The 24632-nt window shown below is 45.8% G+C and overlaps 1 protein-coding gene across 5 annotated transcripts in view; it reads left to right on the top strand.

The window, feature by feature from the left end:
• Positions 1–24632, top strand: part of LOC138566887 (phospholipid scramblase 3-like) — a 300635-nt gene that overhangs the window by 86556 nt on the left and 189447 nt on the right. For all 5 annotated transcript variants that reach the window (XM_069644631.1, XM_069644623.1, XM_069644635.1 and 2 more), the window contains one exon: positions 10631–10824. In XM_069644631.1, coding sequence (XP_069500732.1) covers positions 10657–10824 — 168 coding nt within the window. In that variant the 5' untranslated portion in view covers positions 10631–10656. The remainder of the gene's footprint in view (positions 1–10630; positions 10825–24632) is intronic.

Here is a 24632-nt window from a genome sequence, read left to right as displayed (position 1 = left end):
GTCCTCTTTGTGAGCAATAATATTCCAAAAAACGAGGGGAGCCCCTTTAACCCAGCATACTTTCGGGGCACTTGAACAACAAAACAAGAAATAAGTAACCCTAGAATTCCTTCATACAAGATATTTTCCCTTATTTTTAACCAATCCAAAATAATCAATGTTATTAAATAAAATTGTTGTGAATCCCTATTTTTAACATAGAATTATTCCAAATGTAAAACAAACCAAAATTAATTTTGAAAACATAAAACACAAATATAATAAGAAAAGTTATAAAACAGAAAATGATTCATAAGTGTTTTATAGTAGAACATCATAACATATTTTTACACAAAATCGATCAAAATTTATTTGAAAAAAGTATTTAGTATTACAAACGTGAAATTCATGCTCATCAACAAAGACACAGTCCAGAGAAAAATAATAAACCGTAAAAAGTATAGTATCCTTTTTAAATTTAACATGTGCACAGTGAAAGAGCTTTCGACGGATATCCTCCTGGATCCAACAGCTGTGTCTTCAACAGGGCAACAATCAACTATGTTAAACAATAAAAACGATGTTATCACAATATGGTGGATGGTTTTTATTTTTTTATTAGCTTTTCTAATGATACATACAAACAAGAAAAGAAACCCCTCCACCCATATACCACCCCTCTATCCCCGAGATCACAGTTCCTCTATTTTTTCCATCTTGTAAACACGGTCCGAGTCCCATAGTTCGATTGACCCTAGTTCGGCCCAAAAGTTCACATAATATCCAACAAGCGAATGTTTTGTGGGCACCATTGCAGCATAAAATCTCTTCCCAAATATTCCAACACCACCCCTAAACATATCGAGCTCCCCCTAAATCCTGTATGTTATCCATTCCATTGTTAGTATTTCCCACAATTTGTGCAACCAGGTTGTTATTGTTGGGGATCCATACTTTTCCAATTTTTTGCAAGTACTAACCATGTACTAACATACACATTAATGCATTCTTCGTTGGTTTCGGAATTTGTCCTAGCTCAGGTCCAAGCAACCCACTTATACTCTCACCCACTAACAGAGAGCCTATTCCTGGATACATATTCTTCATTTGTATTTTAACATTGTTCCAAAAGCTCTCAATCTTTGGGCATTCCCACCAAATGCATATCCAGTCTTCCTCGACCTACAGCTCCAACATTCAGATGATGTTGTGTTATACATTCTATGTAGCCTTTGAGGTGTATAATGCCACTGCATCATTATTTTATACCACATTTCTCTTAATTGTAGTGAGGGAGTCAATTTCAGAATGTGGTTCCACAGTTGTTCCCATTGCTCCTGTGAGATACCTTCCCCTAAAGTTCCCTCCCATGCCGTTTGATAGGGCCAAATAGTTGGGGGATTACAAGCTAATAGTATCTGATATAATTGCGATGCTAAGTGTCTGTCTCCCGCGTGGGTAGTTATACATCTCAAAATGTGGTAAAGGTCTATAGGCAGGCCTATTTTCAGGTTACATCACCCAATGTCTCATTTGACTATATTTAAATCAATCTGTTTCTTTTAAGCCTAACTGTCTTTTACATAATTGAACCGTCGCTATGTCCCCTTCACTTGTCATGTCCGCTAACTTCAAGCAGCCTTCTTTCTTCCATTGGCTGAAAGCCCCTTTTGACAGTCCTTGAGAGAACTGAGGATTCTCATAGAGGCATAAATGGAGATGGGTTTGTCGATAGATGTCCCTTCTTTAAATATTAGTCACATATGTCACACATTGTCTTCAGTACCACACTTCTACGAGAGCTTAATGATCTATCCTTTACTGGTAACCATAAAAGCCCCGCAGTGACACCCCTGCCACTGCTCTATCCATATTGCCCAAATTGTCTCCCTACTGTTAGTAAACCATTTGCGGATCACCCGTAACTGAGCCGCTTCATAGTATTTGCTCATGTTTGGCAGGCCTAATCCTCGTCTGCCCTTAGGGTTTGTTAACACCTCTAGAGAAACCCTTGGACATTTATTTTGCCAAATACATTTCGATATCATTGTATTTACTGTTTTGAAGAACTCCAGAGGGACGGGGATAGGAATGGCTTGAAACGGGTATAGCAATCTTGGCAACGTCACCATCTTGACATTATTTATCCACCCTAAGCAGGACACTCCGAGGGGGGTCCATCTATTGAAGTCCTCACTCCTTTTCTGTGCATGATTCAGGTAATTTGCCTTATATAAATGAATACCCTTATTAGTCAGCTTTACTCCCAAATATGTGAACTCACTACCAGATGTACGAAACAGGGAGAATGTATACATATTAAGTGTTTCCTCTTTTGAGAGACCCAACCCCATGAGTTCAGATTATGTCACATTAATTTGAAGACCTGACAATTTCTCCCGTTCTTCCGATACTGTTACCAATGCCAGAATCGTAGTTTCAGGTTCCGTCAGCGTCATTAGAATATCATCTGCATATGCTGCCGTCTTATGCATTTCTCCCCCAAAAATAATCACCTTTATAGCATCATTTTACCGGCTCAAAAATAATAAGGGTTCCAAATATATTGCATATAATAAGGGGGAAAGAGGACCTCGTTCAATATTTATAACCTTTGATAGGCTTAGATTAATGGAAAGGCGCATTACTGGGTCTTCATAATTGACCTCTACCATGTGTATAAATCTCAGACCAAAACCCATATGTTTCATTGCCTTCAATAGATAGGGCCATTCAACTCTATCGAACGCCTTTTCGGTGTCTAAGGATACCAATGTGGCGGGAACATATTTAATTGGCACTTTCTCCATCAGGTGTATCACTCGTCTCGTATTACCCCACGTTTGTCTCCCCATTATAAATCCAGATTGGTCCTGACCTATCATGATGGTAGAATATATTTCAAACTTTCAGCTAAAATCCCAGTGTAGATTTTTGGATGAATATTTAACAATGCTATAGGTCGGTATAAACTGCATAATGTCAAATCCTTATTTGGTTTTCCCAATAGGATCACTTTTACTTCTGTCATTAATCGGTTATACTCCCATGGTGTTGAAATGAATTAAACAAGTTTGTTAATGCCAGTACTACTTATTTTTTTGAATATCTTAAAAAAAAACGTTGTGAATCCGTTGGGTCCGGGAGCCTTATTTATAGGGAGACCCTTTATCATTTTTTCCACCTCTTCCTCTCTTATATCCCCCACAAACATCTCCCTATCGCCAACCGTTACTTGTGGCATCTGCAATTCCTTCAGGTACCCCTTAATTGCATCCGAATCTGGACAACCCAAAGAATACAATTTTGTATAATATGACCCAAACGATTGCACAATATCCTCTGTTGCTGTGGCTATAGACCCATCGCTCTGTTTTATCACGTTAATATGGCGAATGGAGTTTTGTTGTTTCAACTGCCTTGCCAATAATTTGTCAGCTTTATTAGCTTTAACATAGTAGCGTTGTTTTGTGTTAAGTAGGGATTTCACAACCCGTTCAGTATTAAGTAATTCTAATTGTCTCATACTCTCTTAATTTACTGTACCCTTCTTTACTTTTTTCTCCGCCAATTCCCTATGTGCCTTGATTAAAGCTTCTTCCCATTCTTTTTCCAAGACGTCCTTTTGTTTAAGCCGTATCGCCTGAAGTTGGATCATTTGGCCTCTAATTATTGCTTTAAACGCATCCCACACATTATTCAAAGACACCTCTTCTGAAATATTGGTATGAAAGTACATATTAATTTTCTTATTGTTTCTTGAGAAACCACATCTTGTACCACCTCTGTAGGGAGTGACCACGAACATAATAGAGTACCCCACACATAATCAATTCTTGAAAACGAATGGTGCACCTGCGAAAAACATGTGTATCCACTCTGACTCCCTTTTTTAACCCTCCAGAAATCTTTCAGAGCCATATTCCAAAAACTTGCTTTCACCATGTCCGAAGGACCCACCCTCTTACCCACTGTGTAAGCGCTTTTATCTATTCTAGGGTCCCAAGCTAGATTGAAATCCCCAGTCAATAATATTACCCCCTCAGCAAACCTTTCTAGCTTCCCTAATACTGTGTGTATAAACTCTTCCCGCCCACAGTTAGGTGCATACAATGCCCCTAAAGTCATGACCCTGTCCCGCATGTTTAGTTTTAAAAATAGATATCTCCCATCGGGGTCCATCACTGTGGCACATACTTTAGCTTCTAACGTATCTCTAAGACCAATCAAAATACTGACCATCTTCCCTTTTGCATTAGCCTGAAAGATTTGCCAGAATTGACGCATTCTAAATCTGTTTGTCTACACTCCGAATGTGAGATTTCTGAAGCAAAACTATATCAATCAGTCCAGTTTATCTGCATCTCTAGCTTCTTCCTTTTCGTTGGGGTATTCAAACCCCATACATAATGTGACAATATTTGCATTGCTGCCATTGGTTTGTATAAGTTGATGTTCATATTGACTAGCTATTCAGGTACTCCAACAAAACCCCTTCCAGCAAGTATGTGATCTCAACCCACCCCCCCTCCCCCATCCCCATTCACACATTCCAGACCTGGACCAGGCATCCTATGACTCATCCCAATACTTCTTGGGAACCGGCCCATGTAAAACCGAAATTAACTGCGAGAGAACAAACCTCTCAACAAATCCAATACCTAGCCAAAATAATGAGCCTGACCCAGCCTATTATATCATAGACCCAGTCCTGCTTCCCCTACCGTCTAGGTCTCTTTGGTTCCTCCTCCTCCTTCTCCCTCCCCCCTTCTGCCATATCCTGCCTCAGCGTTCTGACCTTCTTCCATTGTGAAACCGCAACGTACCATAAGCACTCCTACATGGACCTCCCTCAACAATTACCATCTGCGTGTCTCTTATTAGGAAGACCTTTCATCTTTCCGCTTCTCCTTCCTGACGAGCCAGACCATTCCCATAGTCTCCTTCCTTGTCTGGCGGAGCTACGCTGGTCCATTCCTGTCCCCTCATTGTCTTCTTCCAAATCCAGGATGGTGAGTCCTATTGAACATGTGATAACCCTTTGCTGTTTACCATAACAGCTGAACAACAAGCCAAATGGAAAAATCACTTGTAGGGAATCTGTTTCTCTTCTAAAGCCCTAGTTCACTAGCCCCCTTGCTCTCCTCTTCTCTTTGAAAATACCTTCAACTATCCCTCCGTAAATACCTCCCCTCTCTAGCCCTTCAGGGTTAGTCGTTTTGCAAATAAACAAGCTGGGGCTATATCTCTGTCTTCGGCTGGTGCCTCCTTTGGAACAGCCTCCTGGCCACCTTGAAACTTGAGGAAAAACATCTTCGGTTCCAGAAAATTTCAAGACCTTCCTCTTTGCCTGTGCCTTTGCCCCCCTTCTCCCATGTTGATCTGTTTCTTCTCTTGGCATTGTGCACCTGGCCACCCTCTGTTCTTTCGAGCCCAGGTACATGTTCACCCTGCCACCCTCCTGCACTGCCTCCAGGCCACCATCTGCACTAGGTTTCTGTATCTGTACCCATACAGTCCCCCTCCCACTTCTCTTCTGCACTTATCAGATATACCTTTCTGACTAACTTTCGCCTGTCACTTGCTGGCTGCACCACAATGGTTTATCACCCTTATTTATTATTTATTCTATATTCTATATATTTATATATATTTTGTCTTCTCTCCTCTGCCTCGCACTTTCCATTCCCCCCCTTTCTATGCACTTTTCCCACATTTCCCTTTTCCATGCACTTGCATGTTCTTTAATGTCACTGGGCCTAGTAAGATTGCTGCTTTTTCTGTTTTTTCTCCCTTGTTCCCATCCCTTTATGCCTGGTTGCACTCTGAAACACTTGTGTACGAGCGCAATATAAATAAAATATCACTTCATTTCTGTAGGGTGGTCACGGCCAAATCCTGGAAAAGCAGTACTTTCGACCCCTTGACTGTAATGTCCACCTGTCCACAGGCCGCCTTAAGTATTCTCTCTTTGGCTTCATATGAAGCGAGCACAGCCAAGACATCACAGGGTCTATCTCCCTGTCCGGTCCTTCTTGGACCTACCCCATGAATTCGGTCTATTTGGATATCCTCTGGCTCCTTTTCCGTTACCAAGTTCACAAAGCATTGCTGTATTACAGGTTTAAGGTCTGCATACTTTGTTTCTTCAGTCAATCCCTGTATCCTTATGTTCAATCTTTGGGATCGATTCTCTAAGTCCTCGGTTTGTAATTCCAAATTATGTGTGGGCTTTGAGATCTGTTTCAACAGTTCCGAATTTTGTGTGACTTCTGTTGAGACCACTGTTGGATCCTATTCCGCAGTATCCACTGTGCCTCCCCAAGCGGCGACATAGTCTCTGATCTCTCAACTTTTCGTCTTTCCCGTGCCCCTGCACCTGCGCGATCTCAATGTCACCTGGCCTAGTAAGATTGTTGTCTCTGTCATCCCTCTGGTACCCCTCCCTTGCCACGTCGTGCCTTGAAACACTTGTGTATAGGCACATTATACATGCCATATCATATATCTCCTTCAGGGACTTCTTTAAATTCGCCTTAAGGCTCGCAATCTGATCTTACATGGCCACAGTTATTCTTTCCTACATTCCTTTAATGCAAGTAGTTGGATCATCTTGCTTCGTGCCATATCTCTGCCTTTTTCAGATTCATTTTCCCTTCTGCCAAGACTTCCTCTCACTCCTTCCACATTCAATTCAGATTCTTGTAGTCCACACTTTTCCAATTGGCTGTCCTTTGCAACTCTGACTACACATTGTTTTGCAGGGGTTGCCTTCCCTTTTGATCCTGGCATCAAAAGAATTAAAGCAAGTCCCAGACCTCCTCCTCCTTCCAAGATGGCAGTGCTACGATTAGTAAGAGAGTCTTAATTTTCCACCAAGGGAAATGAGCCACTCCTTTACCTTTTAAGATCACCAGGCCTCCCTGCTCCTGTACCTGCGACTTTAATAAAATGTCTCTGCTGCTCACCAATCTTGAACCGACACCTCTATGCCACTATGTCTGCCAGGCCTGCTCACTGACTTCTTAACATCCACCGAGGGGCCCTGGATTCAAAATCTCCCTCCAATGCTTCATCCATTTGCCCACCAATTCACCAGTCCTGCCACCAATATCAGAGTCGTCTGTGGGGGTGGGGGGCTACGCTCTCCTCACTCGGCATCTGCGTTCCACCTCAAACTCAAGGCCTTAAATGTCAGAGATGTGCGCCTTAATCTCTAGTAACTGTTCTAGGCCTCACCACCACGCCCTTCCTCGCTAGGGCTAAGGTCCTTTATCCACCACCGCTCGTGGTCTCGCGGACCGCTGTACTCCAAGAGGGGAGGGGGAACACCTTTCTAGTCATTAGAAGCAGTTCTTGGGTCGAACTTCATCCCTTTTTAATTCTGCTGCCATTTTGGAATCTCTAAAGTGGTGTGCAATTAAAAATAAATTGATCTGAATACTTTATACACCAGTAAACTGAATGAACCTTTAATTCTGTGATCCTACAAACATGAATAACAAACAAATCAGTAAAACATGTATTTTTAACAACATGTGCCACCATGACGGTGCCCTCCAATTCAGTTCTCACCTTAGGTTATGTGAACTTCCATCCATCCATGCTTCTAAAATATCCAAAGACGAAAGGTTCGAATGGATTGTGACAAAAATGTTATTACACACAGAATGAAAAAAACAGTAAGCTATTACCCCTATAAGCAGGGGACCAAAAAACAAATTAATCATGATAGCACAACAGGCCTTTCAATCTCTGGAAAATGTCTCTGACCCTGCTCTCAGTGGAATTTCCCTATCTAAACCAAAAACCAGGGATCTGTCTGTGTCAGAAGTACCAAAACAAAATTGTCCTGTGTCCAAAGTTCTATCGTTACCCTCCCACTATAAACTTACTCTAAGGTGAAAATGGAAGTGTATTTAACCATGTGTGGTTTGGAAAAGATGTTCATAAAGGAATAATAAATGTCTCCAACAGAAAAGTTCTTGAAGGATAAATGTCCTTGCTCCAGAGGGATGCACCAATAATGCTGCATTATAATTATTAAGGTAGGTTACACTATATCAAAGAGGTTGAACCTCTGAAGGCATTTTAGATTTAAACTACAGAAAACACAAATGGGATTTGCCATAGTAAATGAAAATATTTTGTCTGTCCTGAATGTGAAGACAGTTGAGCGGTAGTGCTAAAGTGCCCAATTATCTTGGTTATTTTACACCTTTTATCTCTTCGTGTTTCAGCCTCACAAGTAAGGATTTCAGTTGATTTGGATCTTCTCAAGTCTTAAAACTTAAAAAATAATACTGCCACATAGTCTGCACTCTAGGTTCATAGTTGGGTCTATAATCAAAAAAATATTCAATTGCATAGCTCCAGTAACCGTAAGAAGTCTTGAGCAAAATGAGTCCAAAAAAACTCCCCGGCTCATTGCCTTGACTCTGGGCCCCAAGCTGTAACGATAGGTACCAGCACCGCCAGCCCTCGTAAGAGTTGGAGGCATGTTTTCCTAATAATTTTCTCTGTTTTTCTTCAGTTTTGGAAAAGCAGAGTGGAGCGATCCTCTCTAATCTGCCAATCAGCTCTGATAATGTTACACTGTACTCTTTAGGGCTTTTCTATATGGCAGTGCCTGGAACCTATAAAGCAGAAACTATTGGCATAGGAATAGAAGATATAGAGGACAGGTCATGTGAGGAGGGACACACAGCCTGCAGATTTTGTTTGGTTATTTGTCCTCAACGCCTATGGTAATGCTAAGGGCTATGACTTCCGTCCACCTCCCAGCCCCCCTCCGCCAAAACCACACCCACTGAGGACTCTTACCATGCCGACAATCAGCTGCATGCCCCACAGGCTCATCAGAAAGCTTGTGATGTACAGCTGATAGACAGTAGGGGAAACGGGAAACTCAAGCATGGCTTTGCAGAGGGCGCAGTGGGGGTGTTCATCAGGGGTGTTACTAGGTCTGGAAAAGACCCGGGGCTAAGCTGATGTCAGAACTGTCGGGACTTGGGGCTAGCTAACATTTTGGTTGTAGCTCCTGAGATTCTATCCGGGGCTACAACCAAAAGACCAGGGGCTATAGCCCCTTTAGCCCCCCCTAGCAACGCCTCTGGTGTTCATCATTAATATACGTCTGTGTGAGGCCCCTGCACATCAGCACCCATACCTTCGAAGTCCCATTTGTTCGTTTTTTATTGTTTATACCATTTGCCTCCTTTTTGGAGCTGGGGAGTTTGGGCTTTTTTCCCAAACAGAAATGTTTTCCCATGCCAGTGTACATTACAGGTATATATGGAGCTTCGAGTTGATTAGGTTTCCATCACGTACATTCACAAAACATTTTCTCTCTCTCTCTCTCTCTCTCCACGCACACACTCTGGCCCTTCAAAATTCCACTGTCGCATACACGCTGTTCCCTCATACACCAACTGACCTCGTACTGACTGTGACCCCACAAACGTTGCTCACACATGTCCCACTGCCCTCCCCCCACATGCACAGGTACACAATACCACCAAAAAACAATATCCATATACACGCACAAACACACTGCTCCCAAACACGCACAATAGCTAGCCCTACACCAGCACTGCCCTATCACACACACTGCCCCCACAGACTGTCTGCGCATGCTTTACAAACACTGTGGTCACACACAGTAGGCTCCCACAAACACACCGCCCTCTTAACTTTGCCCCCACATGCACACTGTCCACCACACACGCATTGCCCTTCAAACACTGCCCCTTTCTACACACATTGCCCCTCCACGTTCACCCCATACATGCACTTCCCCGACACTGCATCCACTCGAACTGGCTGGTCTGGAGGGTTGCCCAGAGCCATGCCAGAGGATAAGATTAGTTTGAAACCTTCCAGTCATCACCTCCTTTTTTTAGTTTGTCACCCTAAGTGGGACGGGTATGCCCAGACGTGGGTCCTGTGCCTTTTGGGCCTAGAGACCCAAGCTACTTCTCACTCATAAAGCCCAATAAGGCCGAAATATGTTTGGATATGCTGATGATCTCGTGCAGAAGGGATGTGACCAAGCAGTTCGAGCTGGACTACTACCCATTTTGGGGTGGGACCAAGCCTGATTTGCATACGGTCTTTCCCTTTTTGTAATGGCTTGGCAGGCGAAGAACGATGGTCTGAAGGGTTGCCCAGAGCAATGCCAGAGCATAAGATTAATTCGAAACCTTCCAGCTATCACCTCTTTTGTTTTTCTTTGCCTCACACTGCCCCCACAACATATGTTGCCCACACACAGTGATCCGGCCTCAGACCTACTGCATCCACACACCTCCCCCTACACACACACACAGACAATACCTTACATACACTTCTCCTCACACTGCCCCCAACACCCACATCTCCCACAGACACAGTGCCATCACACTCACACATTTCCACACACATACTAGCTTAGAACAGCACACAGTGCTTGTTTAATTAAGGGATACTTTCTACGTGTTCTATCTGCTTCTGGACACTCCTTATTCCAAATGAACTAATATAAATCGTTTCTTTAATGTTGGAGTCTGAGTACAAGAACGGTGAGTCACTCTTGGGTCTACTGCTTTTAGGGAATGTTGGAAAATCTTATATATGCACTCATGGAAGTCTGCCTGGTGTGTTTAATTTACAGACGGTTCTGGGGTCTCCAGCGTTCCTATGAAGGGCATGGACGTTCCTCCAAGTTATGATGCCATACATCCTCCAATGCCGGCAACCATGCCTCTACAATCACATAGTTTCCCCGCATCATCACCACAAACCGCTATAGTGCCTTACATGGCGCAGATTCCTGGAGTGCCCCCAGGGCTGGAGTATCTGACACAGGTGAGTATATTTGCCAACTCAGATCTACCCACTAGTCTGCCTCAGGCTTTCTTATCACAATGTTGCTCTACTTTTTTTTCTCTAATCATACCCCTATTTCTACATTTATATCCCTATATCTCTTCATGTCCATCACTTTATCCTTTTGTGTCTTTGCTCTTTTACCTTTTTGTCTAGCTCATTATTTTTCTCAATGTTCCTCTCTCATAGTGCTATATAGATTAGTTCTAGAAATACTCCAGTGAATATCTGTAGAAATGTTTAAAGGATAGATGTTAGCCTGTTATTTGTATGTTACGTTTTTGAATTTTATATAGCATACTGCTTGCCATTTTGCTGGCCTTGTCACAAAGGTATGGGTACCTATCTCAGCCAGGGATGTGAAGCCTACCAGGGAGAATTCCATAACCAGTCCTTCGCTCTAAGGGGGACAGTGGCAGTTGAGAGGTTCTCTGTTCTTATTGTGGAAAAACGCAGCCCCCAGTCAATGAAATAAAATAAATAATAAATCATGTACTGCTCAGAGGGGCGGGAAAACAATTAAATGAAGGATGGGAATTGAAAGTCTTTCTTTATCGGTTGTAAGAGAAAACACTTTTTTCAACTCCATCGTGATGTCTTCCCCTGCCCCTAATCCTAGTGTTAATTATTTTCCTTTTATCTTCTAACAGACATGAGTTGGGATGTTTCTTTTTCCCCCATTTGCCACAGGCAATGCTTGACCATTATAAAGTGAACTTAAACGTTTGACTATACACTTTGTGGGCTACCCAGAATACTGGGAAAAAGCAGATGAAATAAAGCCAATGACTTGCGCCGGTTCAGACGGGCAGGTTCAATGGACCACTCGTCAAAACCGGAAGCTGTCATACCTGAAATAACAGTTACTGACCGTAGTGATTTCCTTACACTTAGTCCATAGTCCCCTTTCCTCCATCCATGTGGGACATTCCGTCTTTCGGGATGGGACCAGAACATGTTTGTTAAAAAGCATAAAAAATTTGAATTTTTGTCCTTTTATATTTATGCAGGGCCACTTTATGTGGCCGTAACCCCACCCTCCTGAGCTCCGCCCCGGCATCACCCTTCAGTCCTTTTCTATCGGCAGGCCTGAGCCCATTTAAGCAATAATAGAGGATACTTTTTAGAGGGGACGGCGGGCGGGCGTATGGAAGAAAGGGGACTATGGACTAGGAGTAAGGTAGTCAATATGGTGAGTAACTGAGTTATACTCCTACGTCCCGTCCCCTTTCCTCCATACTTGTGGGAGATTCCCAAGCAGCAACCATAGGTAGTACGGGTGGATGGAAACTCCTTTACTGGAATACGTTTTTGAGAACAGCCTGGCCAAATTGGGCATCAGCCCTGGAGCTCAGGTCTAAGCAGTAATTCTTAAAAAAGGCCGATGCGGAGGCCCACTTTGCCGCTTTGGCGATGTTCTCCCAAGGGACATACTTTTGGAAGGCAACAGCAGCAGCTTTGCCCCAGACTAGATGTGCATAGATGCCCTTTGGTGGTGGAAGGCCTTCAATCTTTTAGGCCTCTGAAATACACGAAGCAATCCAGCGGGAGATAGATGCTTTGGAAGCAGGTTTCCCTTTCGGATCTCTGAATGTAACCAAGAGCTGTGAGCTTCTGAGTTCATTCGTTCTGTCGAGATAAAACTTCAGGGCTCGCCTGACGTCAAGGTTATGTAAAACTCTCTTGGCATCAGATGCCAATTAGGACAAAAGACAGGCAAGGAGATCAATTGGTTCAAATGAAAATCAGTAACCACCTTAGGAAGGAAGGATGATTGGGAAGCACAACCTTATCCCTGCGGAAAGTGAGGAGCGGATGTTCCACGGAGAGAGCAAGAGATGAAGAAGGCCCGCAAAGTGCTTTTTGAGGACTAGGTTAGTCAATGAAAAAGAACAGCTGTCCGTGGACAGAAAAGCTGCAATGGCGGATATAAGTCCTGCATGACAGAACATGAATGCCAGTAGCTGCCAGGCGAGACACAAAGGATAGAACAGTGTCGATCGAAGCATACCTGCCACCAATGGCAAAAACTGAGCCATTTGTTCCTGTACTGGGCCCTTATAGAAAGTTTCCTGGCCGCTTGGATATTGCGCATATTGTCTTCGGACAGATTGAACTGCGCTAAAGATCTGAACTCGGGCACCAGGCCGCCAAGTTGAACGATTGTGGGGAGGGGTGCCACAGCTGGCGATTGCTCTGGTAAAGAAGGTCGGGTATCTGCGGCAAGATGTTCGGAGGGAGAACCGACAGATGCTGTAGTTCTGAAAACCAGAATCTGGCTGCCCACCAAGGAGCCATGAACAGGAGAGTGCAGTTAGATGCGGTCCTGAGTTTGCAGAGTGACCGATTAATCAGTGGCAAAGGAGGGAAGGCACAAGCTTTCATGTTGTCCCACGGAATCTAGAGGGCGTCACCCAGAGAAGACACTCGGAGCACGTCCCTGGACGCATAAAGAGAATGTTTCTTGTTTGAAGAAGTTGCAAAGAGGTCCACCTCTGGAGTACCCCATCGATGGAAAATGCTGGAGAGAACATTTTTGTTCATTTCTCTCTTGTAACTGGCTGCCGACGACTGAGTGAATCTGCAATCACATTGATGTGACCCGATATGTGTACAGCCTTGCACCAAACATTGTGCTGAATGGCCCAGTCCCAACTTTGTATGGCAAGATCCAGAAGGAGAGAAGACTTGCTGCTGCTCAGTTTGTTGATATAAAACTTGGCCACAGAATTGTCCGTGCGAATACGGACTACCCTGTTGGTGATAGTTGGTTGAAAAGCTTTGCGCACCAGTAACACAGCCAAGCGTTCCAGGTAATTGATATGAAACAGCCTGTCTTGAGGCGTCCACAAGTGGAATACTTCGAGGTAACACAGCGTCGCTCCCCACCCCAGAAGGGAGGAGTCTGTAGTAACCATTACATGTAGCAGGGCTCCTCGAAGGAGGCCCCCACTGCAAGGTTGTTGGCAGAAGACCACCATTGTAGATCTGCCGTCATGCAGGGTGGAACTGGAATCATCTTGGAATCCAGAACCGAAGCCTGAGACAAGCAGCTCCGAAGAGCTAGCTGAGTGCACCTCATCTTCAGACGTGCAAGAGGTAGTGCTAATACGCAAGAGGCCATGAGACCCAGAAGTCTTTGGAACCACCAGGCCGTCATGTGCGAGGACTGGAGGAAGAGTTGAAACATGGTCGACAGGTGTGCAATACTGTCCGTCATTAGGAACACTTTGGTACTGACCGTATTCCAACAGAAACCCAGAAAGATCAGGTCTTGAGCGACTGTCATGGATGATTTCCGCCAATTCACTGACAGCCCAAGATGGAACAGGAGTTGAAGGAGTGACTGTAGATTGGTCGAGGCCGTCTGTGGGCAAGGACTGCGCAGGAGCCAATCGTCCAAGTATGGGTATACATGGATCCCTTGAAGATTGCTGCAATGACTGACATCATCTTTGTAAAGACACGTGGTGCAGAGCTGAGACCAAAAGGGAGTACACAGAACTGGACGTGTTCTGCCCCCACGGAGAACCGCAGATAATTTCGATGCATGCTCCAAATCAGAATGTACATATATGCATCCTGATGGTCTACTACGCTGAGCCAGTCACCCTTCCGGAGAGAGGACTTTATCTGGCAGAGCGTAATCACCTTAAATTTTCTTGGGGAAGTGAAAGATTGAACTTGGAAAGATCAAGGATAGTACTGTATGCAGGCCAGCCTAGTTGGGTCTGGGCAGACAGGAGTAGTAGCCCTCCCCTTGCTCCATGATGGAAACAGGCTCCACAGCTCTGAGGTCTAGACGTTTCTGTACTTCGGCTCTGAGGGAGGTCGACCTAGTCTGCTGGAAGGGAAGGTTTAAGGGAGGGGAAGTGGGAAGGGGCAAGCGGAAGCCCACCCGAGTGATTGTCTTTGGTGATGGTCTGCCACGCCACCAGATGAGACGAAATTCGTCCTCCCTCCGGAGTCTCGTGCGACCGACAAAAAATATCATTTGGCTGATTTGTCGGCAGCGAGACAACCTGTCCTAAGAGAGGAGGCTGATGGCGGAGAGAAAAACCGTCCACCTTACCGCTGCTGTTTACGGCGGGGCCCACCAGCCGGAGCATCAAACCGGTGTGCCCTGATTCCAGAGAAGGACCGATTTTGAGACCCTGACCTCTGTGTATATGAGCCTCAGCTGGAGTTTTCACCAGGAGTGATAAAGACTTGGCTGTTTGAGTACTTGCCTTGGTCTTTGTTAGTTCCTCATCTGTGAGGGAATGGAACAATTTGTTACCATCAAAACCATCAAAAGGAAGATCAAGCACCTTGCCCTTCACTTCCTTTTGAGAACTTCGTAGCATGGACCATGAGGCCTTGAGCGGAAGTGTCAACGTGATGTGCTGCAGCCTCCAGCAGTTCCTGTGACAGCACTCTGTCGTCCGACAAACCGGCTTTTAAAGTCCCCGAGCCTATCCGCAGGAATACATTCCTCTATAGCTTGACATTGGCCACTGCCAGGATAAGCTCTGTGTTAGCCTGACGAAGCTGGAGGGCTGAATTGGAAAATACTTTCTTCCCAATGGTGTCAAGAAGCTTGTCCTCCTTGGAGAGGATTTGGTCCGCTGCAGTGGAGGATGTAGAGGCCGGCTTGGACTGGAGGGTGGCTGCTGCCACCACCGTCGACGAAGGGAGCGGACAAGTAGACCAAGATATGTCCTCAGAGGTATGTTGCTTGTAGCAGGCATCAATCCTCTTGTTAAGATGCTGCCCGGAATGAGGTTTTTCCCAGACCTTACGGGCCTCAGCCAAAATGGACTTCTGGAGGAACAGGCCGGTGCACTCCTGAGGTGACAGAGTGAAGACTCCAGAAAGCAGCCCCTCTTGTGGAGTTGGGGTCTCGGGTACTGGAATGTCAAGCAGTGCCTTCATGTCCAGCACCCAGTCGTGGAATGCTCTAATAGAGCGGGCGGCTCATTGCTGTCCTTGTCCGCCTGATCGTTTTCACGTTAAGCAGGAGCAGAGGACTGATCTTCTTCTACTACTACTGCCTCCGGTCCTAAAGTGTTGGTACGCCGCCCTCCCGGTGTTTTCTCTAACGGGGAAAGTGGAGGCAGAGGAGGAAGTGGTGGAGGAGGTCCGACAGGCAGAGGTGGAGGCGGAGGAGGCACCACCGGTATCTGTGTAGGATCTGCAGGAGCAGAAGGTGATACAGGAGGCCTAGGATACATTTCCCTAAACAGATCCTTAAAGTACGCCTATATGGGACCAGAATGCATCAGCGTCTGAAATTTTTAAAAAACGCATCCTCGGACGAGGGTCTAGGTCCTGGAGTGGGCAGAGGCCGCTCGGAAGGGGCATACTCCCATGAACGCAATGAGGAGGGTTGCCAGGATGGACCTCCAGCAATTGGGTCCACATAGATCAAGGGTGCGGATGCAGGAGATAGTGAGACTGTATGAGGCAGCAGTGTCCGAGCACGCCAATCCATTGGAGGGCGGAACGTGTTCTTATTATCCACATAGTGTGTCAAAGGCTGATCTGCCCCAAAAGGAGGCCCACCAGCACCAGCCGTAGTGAACGTTGGTGTAAGAGAGGTAGTCAAATTGGCCGCCGTGGTCCGCGTAACGCCTGACTCGAACTGCGGCCCAGGAGAAAGTGTGACAATATTCTCCTCAGGGGAGTAGGGGGCCTTATGTGCCACTTTAGCCTTGAAGCAAGGAACCTTGGCAGAGCCGGTACTGGCAGATCTAGGGTGTTTACTGGACACCTTAGGGTCTGCCCCAGAATTAGCCTCCAGTGGAGGAACCTAGTCAGAGCCGGTACTGGAAGGCCTGTGGTGCGTGACTGCCTTCTTTGCCCCCTCGACAGAACTGGAATCACCGCGGCCGTGAGCGTGGGAAAGCTGAGGGATGTACCTCATAGCCAGCACCATCGAAGATGGTCCTCCAATTCTGCTGGTGTTCGATTTATCCCCAAGAAGGGGAACCTCGGGTTGAACCCCTGGTATATTTAGCCCCAACAAGAGTAACCTCGACCCGAGACTCGGTGCGGGAAGTTCCAGATACGGACACCTCAGGGCGAACCCTGGTATCCAGAGCCACGGAACAACTGGGCCCAACTTTAGCCCCCAAACGGGGAACCTCGGAAGAAGATCCGGTTTGGCAGGCCCACTGCGGGGACCCTCGGAGGAAACTCTGGTGCCTAAGGAGGAACTTAGGCTCCTTGCTGGACACTTCAGGTATATGCCTGGCAAAAGATCTACTTGAGCCCCTCCCGATCTTGCAAGACCCCGAAAAGAGTCCCCAGGCCGGGGTGCCCTAAAAAGGAAAGAACTCGCCAGACGTTTCTTTCGTCGATGAAGAGCAGCAAATGCGGTGGATTACGCGTTGAAACACTTCACCTGACAAGACGAGGCTGGACTGCCCGGACAGGAAAGGAGTAGCAATAGAAGCACGATTCCCAACGGTGTTCTGGGCCTAACACTCCTGGCAAAGAGAGTGGGGATCCGCCCTCCCGAAACAATGTTCGCAGGATGAACAGGATACGAATCCCAGATGCTCTGGCATAGACGGAGGACAAGTTGACCGAGGAACCGGACCAGGAAGGAAGGACAAAGGGAATAAAAAGAAAAAAAAAATGCCAGTGATGCTAGTGCGTCCGACCCTCACCGTGCAGAGAAAAGGACTGCACTGCAGGGCGGAGCTCAGGAGCGCAGGGTTACGACCACGTGCGGTGGCCCCACGTAAAAATAAAAGGACACAAATTCAAATTTTTGATGATTTTTAACAAAAGTGCTCCAGTCCCGTCCCAAAGGACTGAATGTCCCACAAGTATGGAGGAAAGGGGACGGGACGTAGGAGTAAGGACAACACCGGTAGTGTCAGCAAGCCGCCACCTTTACCCAGAACTGGAATACCACGTTTTATCTCTTGCCATGAGCACAAATGTTAGGCCACTTTTTTTTAACCATGAGGAATATTTTTTTAGGCAGTAGGTGTGAATAGGATGCCAGAAGGTCTGATAAAGAAGCACGTGAAGTTTCAAGGACAAGCGCCCAGAAGGTATAAAAACAGCTGATCTAGAGGCCATGTGGGTTAACTATGTTAATGGGTTAAGGGCTGTGATGCTGTCCATTTTTCTTATAAGCAAACTAATTGCTTCATTGCGTGAAATTTAAGACCATTCTTTTTGCTGTTCAATCTATTCCCTACCCAATCCCTTGGTCCCAGTGTGTGATTATTAAGTACTTCTTTGCCTCACATCTTGCCTCATAACCAAGAAGAATGCCAATCTCTTTGTGATTCTCTCTGAGTGACTAAACAAGCTTCGAGCCAAGGCAAACAGCATTCAAGAGAAAGAAGGCCTCTAGCTCCACACTCAGTCAGCAGATCGGAGGCCTGGGCCTAAAGAAAAGAAAGCAACCCCCCAGTCCCCAGCATTGCCAGAATGCCACCACAGGAAACGGAGACCCTGCAGCGAGGGTGGGATCCAGCAGGTCAGCATCTCCTGTGACAAATCCATGGATATCGTCCCTTCCCAAATAGAGCAATACCCTCCCTGTGGGGCCAGGGCGGTGTGGCCACAGTCCAATAGTCCCTCTGGGGGCGGAGCACCGCGGGAGGATCACATGGGGAGGCAAAACCCTTATAGTACATGGGTTTCATCCATGGAGAACTCAGTATGGGCCCCCTACTCCCTACCTCACTCACCCTATTATCCTCTACAGGACACAGCCCCACACACGTCCTTCCACAATAGAAAATGCCACTTCCCTAGGAAGTACTGAGACGAAGAAGAATAGGGTTTACATGAATGATTACAACACTGTGACAAAGAGGAGGTGCAGAGCAATCTGGTCTGCACCGCAGAACGAGTGTGAATGCACTAGTCATTTTGTATCAAGCAGCTTTGACCACAAGATAAAAAGGGAAGAAGGACTTTGTACAGAGAGAGAGAGATCCTCAAGGAAATGTATGAGATTCAAATCCTACTGGAGGAACTGGGACACAGAAAGTGGGACGCTTCCCATCGGCAGAGGCATCCCCAACACTTCTGCTGTGATCCGAGGGTAGAGAGAAGCAGATGCCTGGGCCATCAGCCTGACAGGAAGGCTGAAATGCGCGGAGAAGACGAGACGCGTGACCCAGAAGCAGGAAATCACTGCAAAGCCGCCACAGTACCTGGAAGAAGCAGAAGATGGTCGCCAAGTCCAGAAAGCACCTGCAGACATCTGAGGAACGCCGGTAGGCCCTCCACAGAGGTCGGGGAGGCCGGGATGTTTGGCGGGAAGCCCAAAAGAAGTGGGAGGCACCAAGAATAGGTCGGGAGGCAAACTATGCCTCCAAGAAGATCAGCATAGTCGCAGTACCTGGTTGACTAATGTACCGGGTGGACAGAATCTCATGATATTTAAATGCGAGCCTGGGTCCCACACCCACAAAAGTAGACTAGGCCTCCAAGAAGAGCTTCATAGTCACCGTACCTGGAAGGCTAGTGAACCAGGAAGACTTAAGCAAGAAAGAAGCAAGTGTGCATCTGAAACCCACACATACAAAAGTGAAGAAGAACGTAGCAGTCCTCATTCTAGTCACAGTGCCTGGTAGACTCAATACCGTCCCAACGGCAGTACAAAACCCCAAAGAACAGAGATGAACACAGAAAACCCAAGGAAGCACGAGAAGGATAATTTCTCTACTTTCATGGGACTTTGTGTTGAACAAGAAGAAACCAAAACCATTGTGGAGAGCTCTAATAGAAGCCAGGGGAAGGGAGACATTCCACCTGTTATTAATGCGAGGAACATTTTGAAGAAATCCTCTGTCCAGAAGGGGGGAGTTATCCTTCTGAACTTAGCAGTGACTTTATCTTTAGTTCATTAGTGTAAGGGACGGAAATAGGATTTGACTTCAAGGTGGACGCTTATTATTTCGGACCTCTGTGTTGGGGATAGCTAGGGTTTTCCCTTTTCTTTTGGACACAATAAACATCTATACCACTCACAAGGCCACCTTTGTGTCCATCTCATTCTTCTGACCCCTTACGCTATGCAGTGGCGAGAGAAGCTGCGGAAAGCTCTCCAGTGCCAAGCTCTCCAGTGCCAAAGGGAATCAGCTGAAAGCAGTTCACTGTCTAGACCAAGAGCCATGACCCCTAAGCAGACAAAGCTTACCATCGGTCCCTGAATGACGCCTAAGCAGACAAAGCTCACCATCGGTACCTGAATGAATCCTAAGCAGACAAAGCTTACCATCGGTCCCTGAATGACGCCCCCTTGCATGAACTTCCCCCTTGCATGAACTTGGTCACTGAATACTTCGGGCCACCATCACTATTCTGTGGCAGACCTGTCGAGAGAAAAGGGGCAGGCGTTGCCAAATTTTTCTGATTGTGTCTCCTACCGGGTGGAGAAGGCAATACCAGACTGGCCAGGGCAAGCAGACCAATGAAGAGACCAATGAAGAGAAGAGTGTATGCACAAAGCGTGGAACAGGAAGCAGGAGGGTTTGAGTTGCAGAGTGTGGAGGCAATTTCGGGAGCAGATGAGGTATTGGTTAGTGAGTGTAAGTGGTTATATGCTGTGAGTGTTCATGAAAGGGTGGCAAGTGTGCTTAGTAGAGGGAGTGTTGGGAGTGAAAATGAAGTTCTTGTGTTAGTGAAAGTGGGTATGTGCATAAGGGGGGGAGTAGTAGTGCGGGGGAGGGAATAGCAGTTGTGCGGAGAAGGGAATAGCAGTAGTGCGGGGAAGGGAATAGTACTAGTGTGGAGCAGGGAGTAGTAGTCTCATGAAAGAAGGAACACATCAAAGGGCAGGTGTAAGGCCTGGAAGGAGTAAAAGACATCAGAGGGATGGAGGAGAAAGATATAGGGAGCAGCAGGAGGGTGGAGTTGGAGGAGAGTAGTGAGAGGAGAAGACCAGGAAGGAATAGGGAAATGAGTGCTAGAGTGTGAAAGAAAGACAACCGAATTGGGCAGAGTGTAAGTGACAAGCCCTTTCCCTGTTAGATGACTTATCCTTGGATAGAGTAGGGACAGATGGGAAGTCGCTGAGGGAGCTTGGATAGAGAAGGTTTTCTGCCTTTAGATCGTGACACCTAGTGTTACTAAGAACTTAGTAGGGTAAAACGTGGGTTTGAGAGAGCAGTGCTTTTTAGACAAGAGAGTAAGGGACAGCCGTAGGGCTTATTGAATTCTTAAAAACCCTTGAACCATCTCTGTATGTTGGACTATTTCTTGAGCCATCTGTGGCGTGTGGTGTCAGAAGTGGAGTACAGCGGCCTTCCATGGCCAGCTAGAATCCTAAAAGTTTTGAGATTGACTAATACGGTTCGACTGTTCATGAGTCACTTGTGGAGCCGCAGCGTCTAACCTGTAAAGAGACGAAGAAATAACTATTGCTTCCAAAGGTCAAGCTATAGTTCGTACTGGGTTACGAATGGAGTTACCGGAGGGAACATATGGAAGAGTGGCTCCAAAATCGGGGTGGACCCATAAGTATTTCCTGGAGGTCAGAGCAGGAGTTATCGATCGAGATTACAGAGAGGGAGTAATCCTGCGAAACCTTGGGAACCACTCCTTTTGTCTTAAAACCAGGTCAACCCATAGCACAAGCAATCTGCAAGAAGATCTTGGTCCCAGAGATGGAGAAAGTTGAGATGCTAGAACCTACTGAGAGAGACCCAGCCGGATTCGGCAAGATGACCAAGGCACATGAATAAGGGATGAAAAAGAGGGGGATCCCCGGACCCACACCACTTGAATTTGCAGAAGCGATCCGCTGCTGGAACCAGCCCAGAAATCTGTGGTTTTAGAAGCTAAGAGCCAAACCTTGAAGACACCCATCTTGTCGACAAAAGAGGACTCTTGTATTGTGTCCGTGTTAATCCTGATGGAAATGGAATCTGCTACCATCAGTTGCTGGTGCCAAAGGAGTTCCGCACAGTCATGCTAGAACTCACTAACAGCAGGAAACCTTGTACTGGAGAAGACTGTAAAGATGCTGCTCAAGCGATTCTACTGGCCAGGAATATATGCAGAGACAAAGAAAATATGTGCGTGTTGCCCAATATGTCAGAAGACCTCTCCTGATGTACCGTAAGCACTACTTCAGCCCTTGACCATCATCATCTATCGGGAGGCATGCCTGGTACAACCATTTCAAGAAGCTCTATGAGTAAACAAGAAATCATTTCCTGGTTATAGTAAATGTAGCCCATGTTCAGGGTTTTCAGTTAGTAGAAGGATCATAGACCTTTAGATTTTCCTTGCAGGAGATTACCAACGCAATCCAGTCACAAAAGGGTGGGAAAGGACTGGGTCCTGATAAGATACCTGTGGACTTAAGAATAAATTAGCAGTGTAGGCCCTGATTCTCATTAATGCTTTGATCAGCTGTAATGGGATACCAGAATCCCAGAGAAAGGTAGAGATTTATGTTCTAAAAAGGTGGGAGAGATTCTCCAGAAAATGATCGTCCCATATCTTTGTTGGATTTCACTGAAAATATCTTAGCAAAAATTGTAGTTAATCACTTGACTGAGTGGGCAAGTATTCTATCAGCCACCTTCAAGCTGGATTCCAGCTTGGGAAAAGTACTGTTGATCAAGCCTGTAGACTCTATATGATCCTGCAGAAATATACAGTTTTGTTTAATGTTAAAATCGATGCAGTTTTCGTAGACCTCAAGACTGCTTTTGATGGGGTCCCACATGCTTGTTTATGGCAGGTGTTGAGGTAAAGCAGAATCCCAGCCTACCTTCTTGCATTAATTCAACTCCTTTATTTTGATAACCAGGCTGTTGTGCCCTTGCGATTGAATGGGGAATTGACAACATCTTTTGGGGTGGAGCAGCGGGTTAGGCCGGGGTGCGTTTTAGCACCAATGTATTTTGTGTATATTAATGAGATCATCATTACCCTGCTAGAAACCATTATGGACCAACCGAGGCTGAGGGGTGATAAAATCCTCCCTTAGTTTTCACAGATGATGCTGTCTTTCTGGAAACCACCCCAGCTGGACTCCGGAAAACAGTGGATCATTTTTGTAGCAATTGTAATGATTTCAAGTCTATGACTTTACAAGTAAAATTAAGGTTCTAGTTTTCCGGCCCAAATTCAGTAAGAGGTGCTCAGTGAACGTCGAGGTGGAATTGCAATAGATTACAATGGGTGATCCACTATGACTACCTCGGTTTGAGGTTCCACAAAAATTGTCAGTGGGCCTCTCATATTGGAAAGGCTACCATTGTCTTGGAGATTTGCTCTAAGGAATGGTGAAGGTGCTTTAACCCCTACCCTTCCTTGTTGCCACTCTTTTTCTCTACTTAAGGAGCCCTTCAGCCTCTTTTCCTTTGCAGATGGGGAGCAGGTGCAAGTGGATTCAGGTCACCTGGCCTAAGCCCCACCAATCTGGTGCCTTCCGGGTTTCCACTCTTTTTCCCCATTTAGCAAACCCCACCCACCTGGTGCCTTCCTGGTTGCCACTCTTTTTCCCTACTTAAGAAGCCCTCCAGCCTCTTTTCCTTTGCAGATGGACTAGCTTTGAATCTTGTACCCATGGTGGCAATAATGCTGTTCCCATCTTCCTCTTCTATCCTGGCTTGCAACATGATGTGTTACTACTCACGTCTGCAATTGTATTCGCTCTCCCCTCTTGCTTCTCCACTCTTTTTGACTGCTTACTCTCTGTTCTCTCCTCCTCTCCCTTTAACCCTTTCCTATCCCCTCCCCCCTTACTTTCTTGTATGCACTTACTCTATCAGAATTTTCCCTGGACCTAGTATGATAGCAACCTCGTCTGTCTCCTCCCCCCTCCCCTTACTGGTTTTTTCCTCCCCATCCCCCCTCCAGCACTATCTTAAATGTCATCAGGCCTAGTACGATAGTCGCTTGTTTTGTTCCTCCCCTCCCTTTCTGCACCCCTCTCCCACACCTTTTGTTTTTCTACGGCTCTACCAGAAATGGCATCAGGCCTAGTACGGTAGTTGCCTGGCTGTTTCCATTTCCTTCCCACTCTCCCCCTCCCTTCCTTATCTATGTCTTAGCACTTGCACTATCTGAAATGTCGTCAGGCCGAGTACAATAGTTAATTTCACATCCTTACTGTTCATGGCCTGTAAGAATGTCATTGTATTTTCCCTTGTTCCTTCCCTTGCCTTGAAGTGCTTTGAAACACATTGTGTATAGGCCCTATATAAATAAACTATCATATCATATCATAACCTAGAGGTCTTTAAAATCCAGGCCAAAGCATCGGTTTTATATGATGGAGATACCTGGGGATATTGTTAGGTTTAGGACTTATTGATTAGTGATGAGATTGGCATCATGCCTGTGACGTATTGGATTCGGATTTGGGGGACACCCATCCTTTGGAAGTTTAGGGATGCATTAACACACGTAATGTCACTAGAAGGTGAACAATCTCTACCTTGGTTGGTACATATCAAGGGAATGCTGGCAGTCATAGTCTTTCATGTTTGGGGAAACCTACATACAATTGATGGTAAAAGTATAAATTAAACAGGCAACCACCAATTATGATCGATCCAGTTTGGAGATTGCTTGCCTGCAATTATCATTGGGTCTCCAATACCTGGAAAGTAAAGTCAGTTTCGGTTATGAGAAATGTCTAGATTTTAATTCCCCATCATATGCATGTGCACTTTTGATCAAATTTTAGAATGTCTACCCTGAATGTGGCCAAATTTACTTGCTCTTGGAATGTCTCTGGTAGTAGCTGCACCTGTCCTATTTGTGGACAGTGAGAGGAATCAATTACTATCTTATGTTTAAACGTGAAGGGT

The sequence above is a fragment of the Ambystoma mexicanum genome, chromosome 1p, assembly GCF_040938575.1.
Source record: "Ambystoma mexicanum isolate Mex_15411 chromosome 1p, UKY_AmexF1_1, whole genome shotgun sequence".
NCBI classification, from domain to species: Eukaryota; Metazoa; Chordata; class Amphibia; order Caudata; family Ambystomatidae; genus Ambystoma; species Ambystoma mexicanum.
This window is presented reverse-complemented; position numbering and strand designations above follow the sequence as displayed.